This window comes from Amphibalanus amphitrite, unplaced genomic scaffold (assembly GCF_019059575.1).
Source record: "Amphibalanus amphitrite isolate SeventyFive unplaced genomic scaffold, NRLGWU_Aamphi_draft 000004F_arrow, whole genome shotgun sequence".
NCBI classification, from domain to species: domain Eukaryota; kingdom Metazoa; phylum Arthropoda; class Thecostraca; order Balanomorpha; family Balanidae; genus Amphibalanus; species Amphibalanus amphitrite.
In genome coordinates, this window is record NW_024881501.1 from 851,039 (window position 1) to 867,989 (window position 16,951).

General features: G+C 48.2%; 1 protein-coding gene across 4 annotated transcripts in view; it reads right to left on the reverse strand.

The window, feature by feature from the left end:
- LOC122375041 (spermidine synthase-like) overlaps positions 1-16,951 on the reverse strand; it is a 62,334-nt gene that overhangs the window by 31,323 nt on the left and 14,060 nt on the right. For all 4 annotated transcript variants that reach the window (XM_043354305.1, XM_043354225.1, XM_043354386.1 and 1 more), the window contains exons 2-3: positions 10,920-11,068; positions 1,711-1,831 (exon numbers count right to left, since the gene is read on the reverse strand). In XM_043354305.1, the coding sequence (XP_043210240.1) occupies positions 1,711-1,831; positions 10,920-11,050 (252 nt within the window). In that variant the 5' untranslated portion in view covers positions 11,051-11,068. The remainder of the gene's footprint in view (positions 1-1,710; positions 1,832-10,919; positions 11,069-16,951) is intronic.

Here is a 16,951-nt window from a genome sequence, read left to right on the forward strand (position 1 = left end):
ATACAAATTGCTAATTTACTATCTTATGTAATACCTTAAGTTTCAATTTTCTAGAACATACACTGTAGAAATGAAAGGATCATAAAGTGTTTGAGAGACATGGTCACATCACTTAGACTCGTGACCTGCGATCACAAATAGGTCCGAAATGATCCGAAATTGCTGTATCATAAGGTAGACAGAGTTTCGCAGCGCTGCGCGCCGCGGTTTTCGTTACACACGCAAAAAACTGTCAGGTATGGCCAAAAACGCCCCAAACTCTCCACCCCCACAAAAAGCTGGGACCAAAACGCCCCCCTCCACCCTCCCCCCCACAAGGGAAGATTTACGGCCTTTACAGACATTCTTGAAATTTTCATGTTTTTTTTTTTCAAATTAACCTTCAAGGAGGCTAATCACGTGTTGACTTATCATATTGCGTAGTTCAAACCTACGCAGTACGCATGCTGCATTGGCTGTAAGCAGCATGCTGATTGGCTGACGATAACGTGGCTGCATTCCTCAGCAAGGCACGCTTTCCTCTACAAGGCAAATTTTACGGAACGCGAAATGGAAAATCTTCGTCTAGGGTGATCGTTGGGCCGTAAAAGCTCCTGATTGTGCTAGTGTCAGCTCAAGCTACGAAGCTGCTATTCCAGTTCAAAACCCCACGTTAAAAGTGAACTATTTCCTTTAATTTGCACTAGTCGTGTCTGGCCTGAGTGGAAGAGAGCAATCACTCCGGTGCTCAGCGAGCTTGGCTGGGAGCGTATCGATGACATGGCGCGTGCAAACGATCTTGCCGCGGTCCACGGGCTGCTCAGCTCGGACCGTCCACCCGGTATACTGCGCGGCCGCGGTCCACGGGCTGCTCAGCTCGGACAGTCCACCCGGTATACTGCGCGGCCGCGGTCCACGGGCTGCTCAGCTCGGACAGTCCACCCGGTATACTGCGCGGCCGCGGTACACGGGCTGCTCAGCTCGGACAGTCCACCCGGCATACCTACTGCGCGGCCGCGGTTCACGGGCTGCTCAGCCCGGACAGTCCACCCGGCATACCTACTGCGCGGCCGCGGTCCACGGGCTGCTCAGCTCGGACAGTCCACCCGGCATACCTACTGCGCGGCAGGCTGGTGCTGCGGTCCGACGCGTCGGTTCGTAGTACACGCGCGACTGAGGGTAGGCAGCGGCAGCTACCCCGAGTGAAGACCGAGTTTGCCCGTCGCGGCTTTTTATTCGGCGCCAGTAAGCTGTGGAATGATACTTCCAAATGAATGTAAAATAAAGGTAAGTTTTACCGGTGCCGCTGTGATCCTTCGTTTTCTTTGTTTTATTCTGTAAAAAAACACTTTAAGTCAACGGTGTCATGCTTTTCCAACTTTTGTTGAATTGACGTGGGAAGTGGGAACCGTAAAACCCATTATATGGAGGTGCCTATTAAACTGTCCGTCTGTCTGTCTGTCTGTCTGTGTCTGTCTGTGTGTCTGTCTGTCTGTCGGTCTGTCTGTCTGTGTGTCTGTCTGTCTGTCTGTCTGTCTGTCTGTCTCCGTGTCTGCCTGGTCGGTCCTTTATATTCGGTCCCATACATTACATCAGATATATCGTGAGGAAACTAGGCGTCGCAAATCTATAATTTGACTTCTGACGTTCACAGTGACGTCATTTCAAGTGGTGATGGAGAAGACAGCGGCCGGTGATCGGGTTCTCACTGAACACAGCCTGTTCACTCACCTTCCTCGGCTGCGGGTGTGAGTTCAGCGGCAGGAACGTGATCATCTCCTGGTACGAAAACTCGTCCTTCTCCGTGCACTGGATCACTCCGTCCAGAATCAGAGTGCGCCCAAACGCCTTACTGCAACCAAACAGCCAGATTCAGAGTGCGCCCAAACGTCTTACTGCAACCAAACAGCCAGAATCAGAGAGCGCCCAAACGGCTTACTGCAACCAAACAGCCAGAATCAGAGAGCGCCCAAACGCCTTACTGCAACCAAACAGCCAGATTCAGAGTGCGTTTCAAAGTCTTGCAGAAACCAGTTCAAACGCCTCACTGCAACCAAACAACCGGAAATAGAGTGCGCCCAAACGCTTCATTAATCTCTGGTCGCCAGTAGCGGCGCTTGGGTTAAAATTCAGGTGAGGCACTCGTATATGGACTTATAACCTAAGTAGGTACAACAATACCCGCAGAATACATATATCCCTTCTACTTTTGTATAGTAATAAAATATACAGGACACCTTGGCTCACTTTACGTGACGATATTGTCATGCAATGGTTGGGGCAGTAGGCATTGCGCATTGCTTACCGATGGAATCACTGATTGTCGTAACCGCGCCAGAAACGTACTCGATCTAAGTGAGCTGCCGATGTGCCATATATAAAACGCCTCGAGTTTTAGTCTTTAGGCATAGGCGAGGCACTGCTTCACAGCTCAAGTTTTTCCAACGGAGGCCGCTGCTCCCTTTGGCACTTCCAACATTTTTTTAAAGAAAAAAGTAAGGCATAATAAGACAATTCCCTGAACTATTTCACACTGTAGTCACTGGCGGATCCAGACTTGCGTTTTGGGGGGGGGGGGGCCAACTCGTGCAAGGAGCCAAACCTAGGGTACCCCCAAATCCTGTTTTCTCATCGGATTTAGGCCACTTATTTTTCGTCACAGCCCTGAAACGATAATTTTTTTAAACTAAAAAAATAGAGAGAGAAATGGTAGCCCACTCAACCCGTGCCTTAATATTACTTTGAAAACACTTCAAATTGCTTTTGTCGACCACCGCTCCGGGTCGGTGCTTGGCGCAGCCTTCGCGGGCTGGGAGGTGTCGGTTGAACCTCTCTGCCGTTCGGCCCCTGATCAAGCTAGAGCTCGCGGAAAAAACGAGTGTGTTGCCTGTGAGTGACGAGAGGAAGCCGATGATACCCGATTTTAAGGTCCTTGGTCATTGGTTGACCTTCCAGGGCGGTGTTTCACGGTCGCGCTGCCAGCCGCTGCCAGCGCATTCCGTGAGCTAAGGTCAACCTTCGGTAGTGTTGTAGGTATAGGCTAGTTGATGTCTCCATGAAAACCAAAAGTGCCAACAGCGCTGGCAGCGTGCCGTGAAACACCGCCCAGGTCAGGTCACAGACCCAAAAGACGGGAAAATCAGGGCCTGTCAGAACCTCCTAAAGTAAGGCTGTAATAGATTTTTTTGTGCTGATCACGAATTTCATGTTAGTTTGGATCATAGATGATGTCTTCATGCCTTTAGGCCATGTCGGGGCAGGCCAGGTCAGGTCAACCAGGTCAACCAGTACTTATGGGCGTCCGTGTAGCAGGTGTCCGACTACCACTGGCAGCCACGTAACATGATACGAAGGCATCAAAACTACTTCGTAAATGTTCAAATGGTTGCTAAATGCTAAATTCAAAATCAGCTAAACGAAACTATCCTAGAAACATGTTAAACTCGGAAAAGTGCACCGAGGTCATCAAAGGTCAATGACCTGACTTGACCCTAAGGTGACATTGACACCTACCACAATGGTTGGGACCAACATCATTTCACATGTTTGAGCGTTTTAACCCTCGCCGGACCTATTGGTTTTCTACATACGCGCCGGCCGAGGGGGGGGGGCGGGTACGACCCCCCCCTCGCCGTTTCGCCCCTGGTGGAGCTAGCGCGTCGCGGAAAAAACGAGCGTGTGCGCCGTTACGAGACGCAGAGATTGGTACCCGATTTTAAGGTCCTAGGTCAACCGGTGACCTCTGAGGTCAGGTCAAGTGCCCCAGGGTACGGTTCAGTTTTTGGCGAATAACTTCGCAAAAAACGGCCGCAGAGCCGCGATTTTGGCAGCATCGTGTTCGCCTCGCTCAGGCGCGTCGAATGATATACTATTTGTTCGGGTCAGGTCAACTTAGGGTGTTGACCTCAGGTCAAGGTCAGGTCAGCACCCCCAGGTCACGAAGTTGGTCGAAAGAGGTCATGTCGCATATCATTCGATCCGGCAGGTCTTCCTGAGTCCATTGGTGGCTTTCTCGACTCGCTAGCTCAATTTGATCGGGAGTTATTGACGAAAAACTAATATGACCTTGATGACGTCATAAATGACGTCACGGAAGGTCAACATTGCAAAAGTGACGCATCTAACCTTGCAAGGAGTGCATCAAATCACGATTCTGTGTGCTTGAGATAGTTGGAGATCGTTCCCGGCGCCAGAATAGCAGTTTGAATTTTTCCCCATTGACTTATAATGGTGAGGTCACGAAAATGACCTGACCTCATATGACCTTTAGGAAAAATCCGAGATATACAAGTTGTGAGACTCATAATGGATACTAGATCCTGCAAGTTTCATTTCCCTGTGACATCTCCTCTGGCAGTGAGGGCGTTGCAAAGTTGCGACATCTGAAGACCGTGCAGAGGTTCACTTATGACGTCATAGGTCAGTGACCTGACCTGACCCAAAAATGCGGTTGGTGTCAAAAGATGCGGCTTGGATCAAAGGTCAGGTATGCCAAGTTTCAGCTCTCTATCGCCAGCGTGTTCGGAGCTATCGCGAAAAAACCCTATGGGGGGGGCGGCACCCGCCCCCCCCCCTCGGCCGGCGAGGGTTAAACCACGAAAAGACTGTAAACGAGCGGATAATGTGAGCCGACATACGCGGAATCGCGATTCCGGCCAAACATGGCCTCAAACATGGCCAAACATATGGTGCGTTCGGAGAGGCACATTCCACGTGGAATCCGTGGAATACTCCATGCGCGCGGAACATTCCCGGAGATTGGCCGTTCAGAGAGATACGCCTCCGAACGCGGCACGGGGAATATTCCAGGGGACGGTGAATATTCCATGCTCTCCGAACGCACGGATAGTCTCGAGAAATAGGCCACAGGTCAAAGGTCACTTGGGTCAGGGTCATGAAATTTTCAGACTTTGTCAACATGAGGGTGCTAAAGTTTCGTCGCGATCGGATTCATGATAACTTACACGATAACTTCACGCGTCGATCGAGAGGTAAAGTATGCAATAAGAACTTCTTGGGTGAAGACGAGACCAACACTCAAGCTCACATATTTTTAATGATACGGTAGTTTCTACCTACTACGCTACTTTCTCACATTCATATTTCTTAAGTGTTTTTGGGGGCCAAAATACATGTTGCCCCCTTTCAGGCTTGGGGGCATGACCCCGTGGCCCCCCTGGATCCGCTAGGCCGAAACTAACTAGGCCGTTTTCAAACGGTCTGATATTTCAGGTCATGGTTTGCAAACGGCCGGTGTTTTCAGGCTGTTTCATATGCCCTGACTGGGCCAGGCCGTTTGCAAACGGACAATTTTCATACGGCCTGTAACATATATTCATATTTCACCATCTGTCGCAGCATCAAATGCTGATGTGGTGCACTCAAAAGCCGGAATTGGTCCTTGGATGCCGTAAGGACCCTTTTAAGAAATAAGTGACCCGACTGACCCCTTAGAGATTGGCCTGAGCTCTGACCGAAATAAGTCTTTTACCGTTTCACGGGAAGGGACAAAAAGGTCCCTGATATGCTTCTTGTACAATTACCAAACAAAACGACCATAATTTACGACCAGTTATTTAGGCATGTTGCCCCGGTACTATGCACTGAGCAGCATGGCTTCGTACCGCGGAGATCATGTATCACAAACCTTGCTGTGTACCTCAAGGCTGCGTGGGAGGCCATTTCGGACGGTTATCAGACGGACGCTATATATACAGATTATTCGGCCGCCTTTCAAAGCGTGAACCATTCGCTTCTTCTTCATAAACTAAATCAGTCCTACAAACTTGAAGGAATTGCTTTAAATTGGTTCGTCTCGTATCTGTCCGGAAGACGTCAGAGGGTCATTGTGAATGGCAAAACGTCAAATTGGACGTCAGTTCTGTCTGGAGTTCCCGAAGGATCCCTTTTGGCACCACTTTTGTTTTCACTATTCATTAACGATTTACCGCAAGAAATTAACGCCGGCTGCCTTATGTACGCCGACGACGTTAAAATTTTCCGCAAAATTGTCTCGCCATCTGACGGACCACTGCTGCAGGCCGACCTCGACCGACTCGCTGCCTGGTCTGTCAGGTGGGGACTCGCCCTAAACCCAAGAAAATGCAAGTCATTCACGATCACTCTCAGGCGTGCACCCGTCCAAACCCATTATTTCATCAATGCCACTGAGCTCGAGCACGTTGGAGAAATCAGAGACCTCGGCATCACACTAGACACGAAGCTCACATTCGCCTCACATGTCAACGAAATTGTTAAAAAGGCGAACCGTGGCCTAGGATTGCTCATTCGATCATTTCAAACCGGCCGAAAAACAAATTTTGACACCAACGCACTACTCTGTGCGTACTTCTCCAACGTCCGCTCGATTTTAGAATACGGCAGCGTGATATGGGCGGGTGCGGCTGAAACCCACACGGTGCGGATCGATCGAGTGCAGCACAAGTTTCTGATGTGGCTTTGTGCGCATACGTCCTCTCGACACCTCTCATCGCTGTCATATGCCGATCTCTTAAGCCACTTCCGACTGCCACGCCTATCTTCCCGAAGAGTCCAGCACGATTTGATGTTCATGCGAAACCTTTTTGGTTCACGTCATGACTCCGGGCTCTTACTCAGCAGTTTCGGCATGCATGCACCCACCCGATCGGTCCGCACCAGCAGACTTTTTTATGAACCCTGTCCACGTGTGAACACTATGAAGCGAGGTTTGTTTGTGAGATTGTCACACGTGGCGAACTCCTTTTTACGTAGCTCACCAGAAGCAGATTTTTTTGCTGATGCTCCTGGCGCTTTTAAAAAGCATGTTGTGAAGTACATAACATCTATTTAGCGCAGTGTCTTTTACAACACTATTTTACTTTATTCCTTTTTTTGCAGTATATCTTTTCCTATCATCTCTTCCCGTTCATTTTTTACGTTTTAATCCTTGTCATATTTGACATTTTAGATATATAGGCAAGGCATAGCATATCGAGCTCATACAATCGTTTATCGGGCGTGGTTGTTATTGTCTGCATGAGGTGTGTGTGTATGTGTGTGTGTGTGCGTGTGTGTTTTTTGTGACTTCACCTGTAAGTGGGGGTTGCCCTGTTGGTGATAGAATAAATAAATAAATAAAAATAAATAAATAAACAAGCTTTTCAGCGCCAACTCAGTGAGTGTTCCTAAAAAATTATTGCGCATATTCCGTGAATGAAAAATTGCCGGGTCATGTCAGGTCAGGCTGCCAGAGCAAGTTTGTTAACTTGACAGTTCAATCGATATGTATGCAATAAGACCTTCTCGGGTGACGACAAGACATGACGACACTTTATGAAGGAAGCTAGTAAACCAGGTAGTTTCTCCATAGGCGCGGGAACCGGGGCAGTGGGGACAGCTTGCCCACCCCCCAACTATGGGGCCGTGGGGGCGGTGCCCCCACAACTTTCAGACGGAATACCCCATTTTTTGCAAATGTGTTCTTTTTTTTTGTTGAAAAAAGCCAAGGGATGAAAAATAAGTGGCCCAAAACCGGTGAGAAAACTAGATTCGGGGGGACCCTAGGTTGATCTCTGTTATGGTGTGCCCCCCCCCCCCCCCAGTCTGAAAGTAGTTCCCGCACCCCTGAGTTTCTCTACGCTATTGAATCACGCCGGTGATTCTAACTTTTAGGTATCTACTACGCAACCTTCTCACATTAATTTTTGTTCAAGCGTTTTGGGAGGGGGGCCAAAAGATATGTTGGCCCCCCTTTCAGGCTTTTGGGGGGCCATGGCCCCGGTGGCCCCCTCCCTGAATCCACCAGTGGGGGGCGGTGCCACCACAACTTTCAGACGGAATACCGCCCTTTTTGCAAATGTTTTCTTTTTTTGTTGAAAAAGCCAAGAGATGAAAAATAAGTGGCCTAAAACCGGTGAGAAACTAGATTTGGGGGGACCCTAGGTTGATCTCTATTATGGTGTGCCCCCCCCCAGTCTGAAAGTAGTTCCCGCACCCCTGACTTTCTCTACGCTATTGAATCACGCTGCTGATTCTAGTAGGTATCTACTACGCAACCATCTCACATTAATTTTTCTTCAAGCGTTTTGGGGGGGGCCAAAAGATATGTTGGCCCCCCCTTTCAGGCTTTTGGGGGGGGGGGGGCCATGGCCCCGGTGGCCCCCCCTGGATCCGCCAGTGACTGTAGTCACACTGTGGTTTTTGCATTTATTGCTTAGTCATGGGTCTCAGTGTGCGATTGTGACACTTTTGAATACATCATGTGAATGCGAAACGTTGGGTAATTTCTTGCATTTTTATCCCCTTTTAAAATAAATTCAAAAGTTTAGGCCATACATGCACTATTCTATGCCAAATCAACACATTCTTGGGCCACTACTATTTACCAGTAAAACGCCTTTTGGGCGAAGAACGAGCGAGCGAGATAGTGAGCCCTGCACGTGCGGAAGGGCCAGAGGGTGCTTTCAACGGGCTTGCGCAAAGCACCCTTCTAACTGGTCGCTAGCGGTGTGCCAAATTTGAACGCAATCGGCCCAGCCGTTCCTGAGATCTGGAAGCGGCATTCTGCACGTGCGCACGTGCAAACGGGGTCCAAAATGACTTTTGCACGGCACCCTACTAACTGGTCCCCAACCGTGTACCAAATTTGAGCGCAATCGGCCCAGCCGTTCTCGAGATCTGGAAACGCCCCCTGCACGTGTGCACGTGCAGTAGCACCCTAACCGCAACACATGGGAATGCATTGCCTGGTGGGTGCCTACCTGTATGCCAAGTTTCAGCGAAATCGCCCCAGTAATTACCAAGTTACTGAAATGGGAACAAATTTGGCACCTCTTAACACGCGCAGTGGAAGGGGGGCGGATTTCGCCCACCCCTCCTGTTTTTCGCCAATAACTCGCGCCGCAAGCATAATATCAATGTGAAATTTCGGCTACCTGTCCAGAATTGAATTGCGGATCTTCTCGTGCAAGAAGTAAGAAAATCCGTTCACAACTTTTCTAGTAATAGCGGTGTAAAGCCAAACATCCTGCCACCGCGGCGGCGCGGCGGCGCGGCGGCCGGCGCTAGCCGTTACGCGCCGCCTGAATTGTAGACTGTGCCGGGGCGGGACGGTTCCGTCTTTACATCGAGCTCCTTACCGCTGATTATATTAGATTCGCGTCAAATTCGGTGAGAAGACTGAGAAATGTACAGGCAATCATATGGTCAAAGAATTTTGAAAATCGGCCGGTAACAACTTGAGTTATGAGTGTGTAAACACAAAATTGTGATTGCCGCGTTTCCCGCGTCGGCCGATGCCGCTTCAGCCGGCGACATCTTACCCTTAGCAGGCTTCTAACTGCCATATTTATTGTTGGATTAACTAGAAATTCACCATACATACTCGCAAATGTTTGCTCTTTCGTATAGTGAAAGATTTAAAAAATTGGCCGGTAACTTTTTGAGTTATCGGCGTGTAAACGCAAAAAAGTCGCTAATATGGCAGATTTGACCACATTTGACCTCATTTGACCTTGAAGATATTGACTTAAGGCCTGGCTACACTATGCGTTTTCTGCGTGCGTTTTTTGCAGGTTTGCGTTTTTTCCGTAATATCGTTCTAGAAAAAAGTCATAAATGATATAACTTTTCCATTAGTTGGATACAGAAGTTAATATAATTTTGATATTAACTAAAATTTAATATAAAAAAACATCACAAAACCGTAATATCGTTATTTTTCTAGAACGATATCACGCAAAACACGCAAACCCGCAAAAAACGCACGCAGAAAACGCATAGTGTAGCCAGGCCTTTAGGGTCATGAAATTCACACACAACAGAGTTCCCCATGGCCCCCACCTACCCTCCAAATTTCGTCTTTCTAGCTCCAGTGGGAGCTGAGATCTTAGGGGGGGGGGCGACATCCGCCCCCCCTTCCACTGGGCGTAGTACTCGCAACCCTTCCACTGCGCGTGTTAATGTTGTATTTTGCACGTGCACTGGGAGTGACCCACATGCATCGAGAGTATCCTATTTTGGGTAGAAGGGATGCTGCTACCCTATAAAAATTACCGCAAGTCAATCGCTCAAGCGGCTGCTGAGATATGAGCCTCTCAAAATCACTACTTTTGCAAAACAGCTTGAACACCCTTGACTTTTCACGTGGCACGTGCCACGACGGTCACTGAGATGTATCAAAAGTAGTCAATTACGGGGTAGAAGGGATGGGGCTACCCAACAAAAAAGACCGCAGGCCAATCGGTCCAGCGGTTGCTGAGATATAAGCCTCTCAAAAGCGTTACAGGCCGGGCCGGGCCGGGCCGCTCATACTGAGATTTTTCCGTTATATTGAAAAGACTCACTTCGCTCGCTGCGCTCGCTCGCTCGTAATCAAAGTCAACCGCCAATACGAGGCACCCGCCGCCGATCGGCATGCATTTAGTTCACAAAGTTCGTCGACCCCGGCTCTAAATGAAGATCAAAGAACCGATCAAAATTTCATTGGCGTTTTTCCAGCGCGTGTCACGTGCCAACCGTTCACCCCAGCGAGTGGAAACCTAGAAAAGGCACTGACCCGTTCTGTCACCTAGACGGTGTGCAAATTTCAGCCCCCTATGACATACCGTCTGGCCTGTAGGCGAGTCAAATTGAACCCACTACACGGCGTGGCGAACAAACAAACAAACAAACAGACGGATCCTGTTCAAATAGTAAGATACTGACTGATGATGATGATGATGATGATGATTTATTTCCAAGGCGTCATTTCTATTCATTCCTTTTGCTTATCCCGTCCCGTATTCATGTCTGCACTTGAAGCAAACCGATAAGCTTACAAAATCTGACTATATCGACGCAATGCCAATATGGTAACAATAGTGTGACAGCGCAAGGTTACCATACAACACATATCGAACCACCTATGCATTTATCCTTGGGTAACATGCATACAGATTTTAATTTAATAACTTACATACCTTTGGATGACCATGATGTCTTGAAATTTCGATTTTTCATGGAAGAGCACCTCTTCTACTTCAAGAGAAAGACACTGTCCCGGCCAAAGGGTGCTTAGCTCGCTGAACCATCCAGTCTTGATGTCATCCATGTCATATAGAACGAGGCACTGAAATGCCAAGGACAATCCCGAGTAAATAGGCCTGTCACATTTTGCAATAATTATAGTGATACGCAATTTGCATCCTGCTGGAGGTGGAAGGTGCTTGAACACTCCCCCCGCTCCGTTTTTTATATAGAAAATCTCAAGCGCCGCAATTTTTGGCACATCTTATCATTCATCTTTTTCTACACATGCTGTGGAAATTTCAGACCAACGTCACTCAAGGTCAGGTCACCAGGTAACGTCAAGTGACCTCACCTCATTAACCCGCGCCCCACTGGGGGGGGGGGGGCTATTCATAGCCCCTCCCGTTTTCTGCAATAACTTCTAAACCGCTTGACGTATCGCCGCCAAACTTTCAGTACCTTCGGCTGCATCAATTTGACACCTTGTGTCAAAATTTGAATTTCGTATCTATCATAGGTCGGCCGGAAATGACGTCAGAGTGACGTCATGTTCGGCCGATTTCGACGCAAAACATTGAACCACGGGAATCGCTCCCAAGAGCTCAGTTTTTTAGCTAGATCCAATTTGAGTTGTAATGTGACAATTATTTCATAAATATGCAAGATATTACAACAAAAATTACCCGACGTTTCGTTTATTTTAACTTTTTCAAGGGTAATTACCCTATTACATAGTAGTATTCAAGGGTAATTACCCTTGAAAAGGTTAAAATAAACGAAACGTCGGGTAATTTTTGTTGTAATATCTTGCATATTTATGAAATAATAGATCCAATTTCTTTGCATGAGAGGACTCAGAATGAACTGCGCTATCAAACTGCTGTCTCGAATTGTCAAAACTTTTAAAATTTCGAAAATTATATATATATATATAAATTAAAATTTGTATTATCCTTTTTCAAAAACGTTTTGACTTTTCAAAAAAAAAAACGGAATATATATGATAGCAAATATGCTTATGACTTACTCTAGCAAGTTTTAGCCAGATCGTTAGGCGGCACGGGCGGACATCGATAGCAGCGCCTCTATCGGTCACTAGGGAAAGCTGGGCTGTAGGCGACGATATACCGGCTGAGTTGTCACACGTTGAATAGGTTTATAGCCATCCGTCTTGTGAAAAAGTTGAACTTTTGCCTTTAATATTTCTACAGGCAATTTTAGAAGTGTCTTCACATGGATTACAAAACTGTTTAGATTATTGTATTCACTCCAAGCCTTCCCTATTGTTCTTGATGATGCGGGAACTATTTCTAATTAGTGTTTCTAGCTTAGTAAAAGAACATTCTGTGCAAATGATGAAAAAAACATAAATGGAAGATTTTAAATGCAATTTTCTCTGACAATTAATGGTAAATTCTCTACATATCAAGGAAAAGGTGCATGCTAACTGATAATTTAAAGTTCTTGGGGCCAGTTGTTTTCTTCTTTTCTTACGTCGCCCCAATGGCCGCGAATACACTTGTGATAACACCTATCGTATCTTCAAAAATGGCCAAGTCATACGCATTATAACAAAAAGTTAACAATTTTTTTTTTCAAATCAATTTTTCTGTACGAATTTGACATCGTACACCAATATAAATAGCAACATCGTGTTCCGGAGCTCAAACTGCATCTGATAGACATGTTTTTTGTTGAAAAATATCAACTTTGAAATTTGACCTTTTTTGACCTGAGTGACCTGACCTCTGCTATATTCAGATGAAAATGGCCTCAAATGACACAGGCGACACCGAATTCGAAAACTATGGCCTAAATGGACCATAAAACATGTGTCACGTGACCGACTTATGACATAAGATTTCCGTGACCTATGATGACCTGACCCTGACCTGAAAATCAAAGTACAAGTTTGGTACCCTCAGGGTATCTAAAGCATCTGTTCACGAGTGTGTAAACCAAAAATCAGCCTGATCTGGCTTGTAAGACGGCAGCCAGAGCCCAAAAAGTGAACAATCCAAATATCGATAATTTTTACTTTGACCTGAACTGTGACGTCATCGGTGACCTCGAGGTCAATGAAATTAGGTTCCACTTGACAGTTTTTCCGGGGCTATCAGATTCCGTTTGAATTTTGTTTGACGATCGGCCCAGTAGTTTCGGAGTTAGGAGGGGGGGGGGGGGGCTATGAAATATGAATAGCCCCCCCCCCCAGTGGAACGTGTTATACACAGACCCCAACGGGACGCGGATTAAGCATTTAGACCAGACAAGATATCTTGGCTTGCTACGCGTCGCGTTGGCCATAAAATAATTAAGGAAAAAATGCTAATGAACTGAAAACTTGCTAATTTTCTTGGTATTTACAGCCTAAATACCGTGAAAGTCTTATAAACCTAATTTACCTATCCCCAATGTTTCCTTGTGTTAATCATTTACAACGATATTAATTCGTTCAAATACCGAATTTCTAGTGCCTAATGATATTACAATTTGTGTACCTACCTACCTACCTACCTATTCTAACGTCTAATCAGGGTTTGCCTATTCTAATGTCTATGTAATGGACGCATAGTTTATTGACAGCACCGTGAACGCGGTGCTGTCGAGGTCGGACGCGCCCGGCGCCGCTCCGCTCGACCCGTAGGTAACCCCGGGTGACCCAGCTGTGGCGAGCGGCCGCGAGTGGCGCGGGAGAAGGTCGGCAGTGCTGCGCGGAGGTTATATGCCATTGCAGTTTTTCGGTGTAATGGCCCAGTGATTTAGAAGGAGAGCGCGGTTATTTGGCCTATCGGTGAATGTCGCTACTGGTGGAGGTACCGACGCTTTGATACTTGTGAGGTACTGTGAGTGACAATGAACCGCCCGGAGCGACGCGACAGCGCCGTCGACGGGTCGGAGCCTGTGTCTCGCCCTTTGAGCCGAGGCTCATCAGTGAGCCAACTGGTGAAGAGCTATGACGACGTCTCCAGTGGCAAACGGAACCGGTCCGGGTCGGGGGATTCGCCAGCTCCAACCGGCAAGAGAGGCGCCCCAGATCGTGAAAGAGAGACAAGTCGCAGTCCCCTGTCGGCTCAATCATCCGTCAGGGAACATCTGGACGCGGCGCTTGAATCTCTAGAAAACAGAATGACCGTCTTCATATCGTCTGAGCTCCACTCGTTGCGTGACGTCATCCAGTCTCAATTGGAGGCATTGTCGACGAGGATGAGCGATCTGGAGCGCCACATTGAGACCAGGGATCAATCAAGTCATAGACGATCTCAGCCAGCAGTTAGATAAGTCAAGAGAGGAAATAGTCAGGATCTAGGCTAGAGCCGAGGAGTCTGAGATGATTTCACGGCTCCCGTGCCTCATCCTGTCCGGAGGGGCCATGGCTGCCCGTCACGCGCCCCGGCTACCGGTGCGGCGGGCCGGCGCGGCGCCCCGGAGCGGCCGCCCGGGTCAGCCGGGTCGGATCCCGGCGATACGACCGGATCCGTTGGCGCCGGCGGGGCGGCGCGCGGGGAGCGTCCGATGAATGCCGAAAACGTGTCGGAGCAGCCTGAGGACATCAACGCGCTAGTGGTGCGTAAACCAGAACTTAAATGGTCTCAATTAGAGGTGGCAAAAGATGAAAATTTTTGGGAACCAGACTCGAACCAGACCCGGCTGGACATTTCTGGAAACAGTCGGACCCGGTCTTAGTTGAAATCGGAACCAGTTGGACCCGTTCCCCAAAAGTCAATCAATACAAACTACTTGTAGGTATCATTAGTTGCATCATGTAAAACAGCCTACTTCCCACTGGCGATACTCATGAGCTACTGTGTGCAAAGAAACATTCACTTCATTCACTTCATATTTTGCAATAATGTGTAGTGTGCAAGATGTATAGTTTATGGTAGGACCTGGTTGAACCCGTCAGAAAATTTCCAGGAACCGGTCTGGACCCATATGGGTCCAGACTGGTTCTTTGGACCGGGCCCTCGGGTCCACATTTTGCCACCTCTAGTCTCAATATGTGCGAGAACGACATCGACCGGGCCCATCGACAGCCCGGTCCAAATAACAAAGTAATCGTGCGCTTTGTTCGCTCCGGTGCCGGCAGTGTGCGCGATAGGGTGATGTGGCGTCGCCTGGAGTTGTACGGGAAGGATCTGTACGTGAACGAAACCTTACACCGCTGAGAGGCAAAATCTACCGTAGCCTGCTCAACGCAAGAAGGGAGAAGAAGCTGCACACGGTGTTTACGCGCGGCGGCCAGGTATTCTACAAACCGGAGAAGTTCGCGGCGAGCGTCAGGGTGAATTCGCTGGATAAACTGCGAGAACACGGGTTCTCTGTGGAAGACGAGCGGCCGCGAACGGGCGGTGCGGCTCGCGGTCGCGGCGGCGGCGGGTGCCTCGATACCGCCCACCGGGAGGCGGTGGTCCGCCGATGAGCTGACTGGTCGGCGCCGGCGACGGGCCCGCTGCTGCTGCGGCGCGCCGGGCCGGCTTCTGTTCGAGACAGGGCTGTGTCTCGCCGAATCCTGGATCGGCGCTGGTGCAACTTTACGACACGTTCGGTAACAGGGTTGCATGCAGGTTGACGTTGTACCGGCTCTAGCAGTTCAGCGGGGGCCTGTCCCCCCCCCCGATATCATATACATTCCTCTTCCTGTTAAATACATCCTGGAGATTTAAGAAAGCTGTCTGATAGTATGTATTCACTTGTCTCGGTTTCGCACTCACAAACTAAAATGGCAGGGGCCAAAGAGGGCATGGCTGGGGGGGGGGGGGGCTGGGATGCAAGTTTCGGGGTTCGGCGTGACTTGTTTTCGACAGTGAAATGACCTGTTGAGATCGCAAGTAGTAATAAATCAACGTTCACTTGTACCACAGTCGTTGTTTGTGAAACTGTCAAAGAGTTGATATAATTGGTACCAATTGAAGTATCCGCATATAAATGTGATTTGGATATAAATGCATATAAATGCAATTTGCCTGTAATGACATTTAACATGTTTCATCGACTGGGCCAAATGGCCGCGTTCGCCTTATAAGTTTCAGAGTTTTTTATATTTCTTATTGCCTTTCCTTACCATGCTGTTATCGCACTGTGCTTCAAATGTTTGCCCAATGCTCGAGCAGGCTGTCGCGGGGGAGTGTCGGCGGCGGTGGGCTGGCTCTGGCGGCGCGGCGCGGCGCGTCGGGCCGGCGATTGGCGGCCGGCGGCGGACTTGGCACTACTTTCGGCGGCACCCCGATTGGCAAATACGAAAGATTCTCCCTCTTCGGAGAAAGTCAGAGCTCTGATCAGGGGTATGTATGGTTAGCGGGCAGACCCTCCCGGGCGTGTTTGTTGCCGCCCGTTTCTTTGCTGCTTTATCTGCCTTTTTCTCCGTTGAGCTACAAATGTCCTGCTTTGTCCTTTCCTAAAACACAAAAATGAGTAAGAAGGTTTGTGATCTAGAAATAGTCACATTTAATGTAAGCGGTTTAGGCGACTTTTCAAAGAGAGAAGATGTTTTTGACTTTCTAAGGTCTCATACAGCTGACATAGTATGCCTACAAGAAATGCATGTAGCCCCCGGCAAAGAGAATGTTTTTAAAAATCAATGGTGGGGAAGGGCGTGGTTGGCACCAAGTAGTTCGGTGGCGGGGGGAGTAGGAATTTTGGTCCAAAACAAACTCGCTTGTAAGTTCATCGATGTGGTAAATAATGGTAAGGGAAGCGCCATTTTTCTTACTTTGAATATAAGTGAGAAGATACCTAATAAAAATAGGAAACGTATACGGACCCCCAGACTGCGATAACCCCAAGTTTTTTGAAGAGGTTTTTGGGCTAGTCAAGATCAGCAGGACCACTTGATTTTATGCGGAGATTGGAACTTTTCACTAAATACTGAGGTTGATCAATATAATTATGGCCCACGTGACAGAAGAGCAAAATCCCGCGAATTTGTAAAAAGTAAGTGCCTAGATTTAAATCTGCATGATATATGGAGAGTCATGAATGG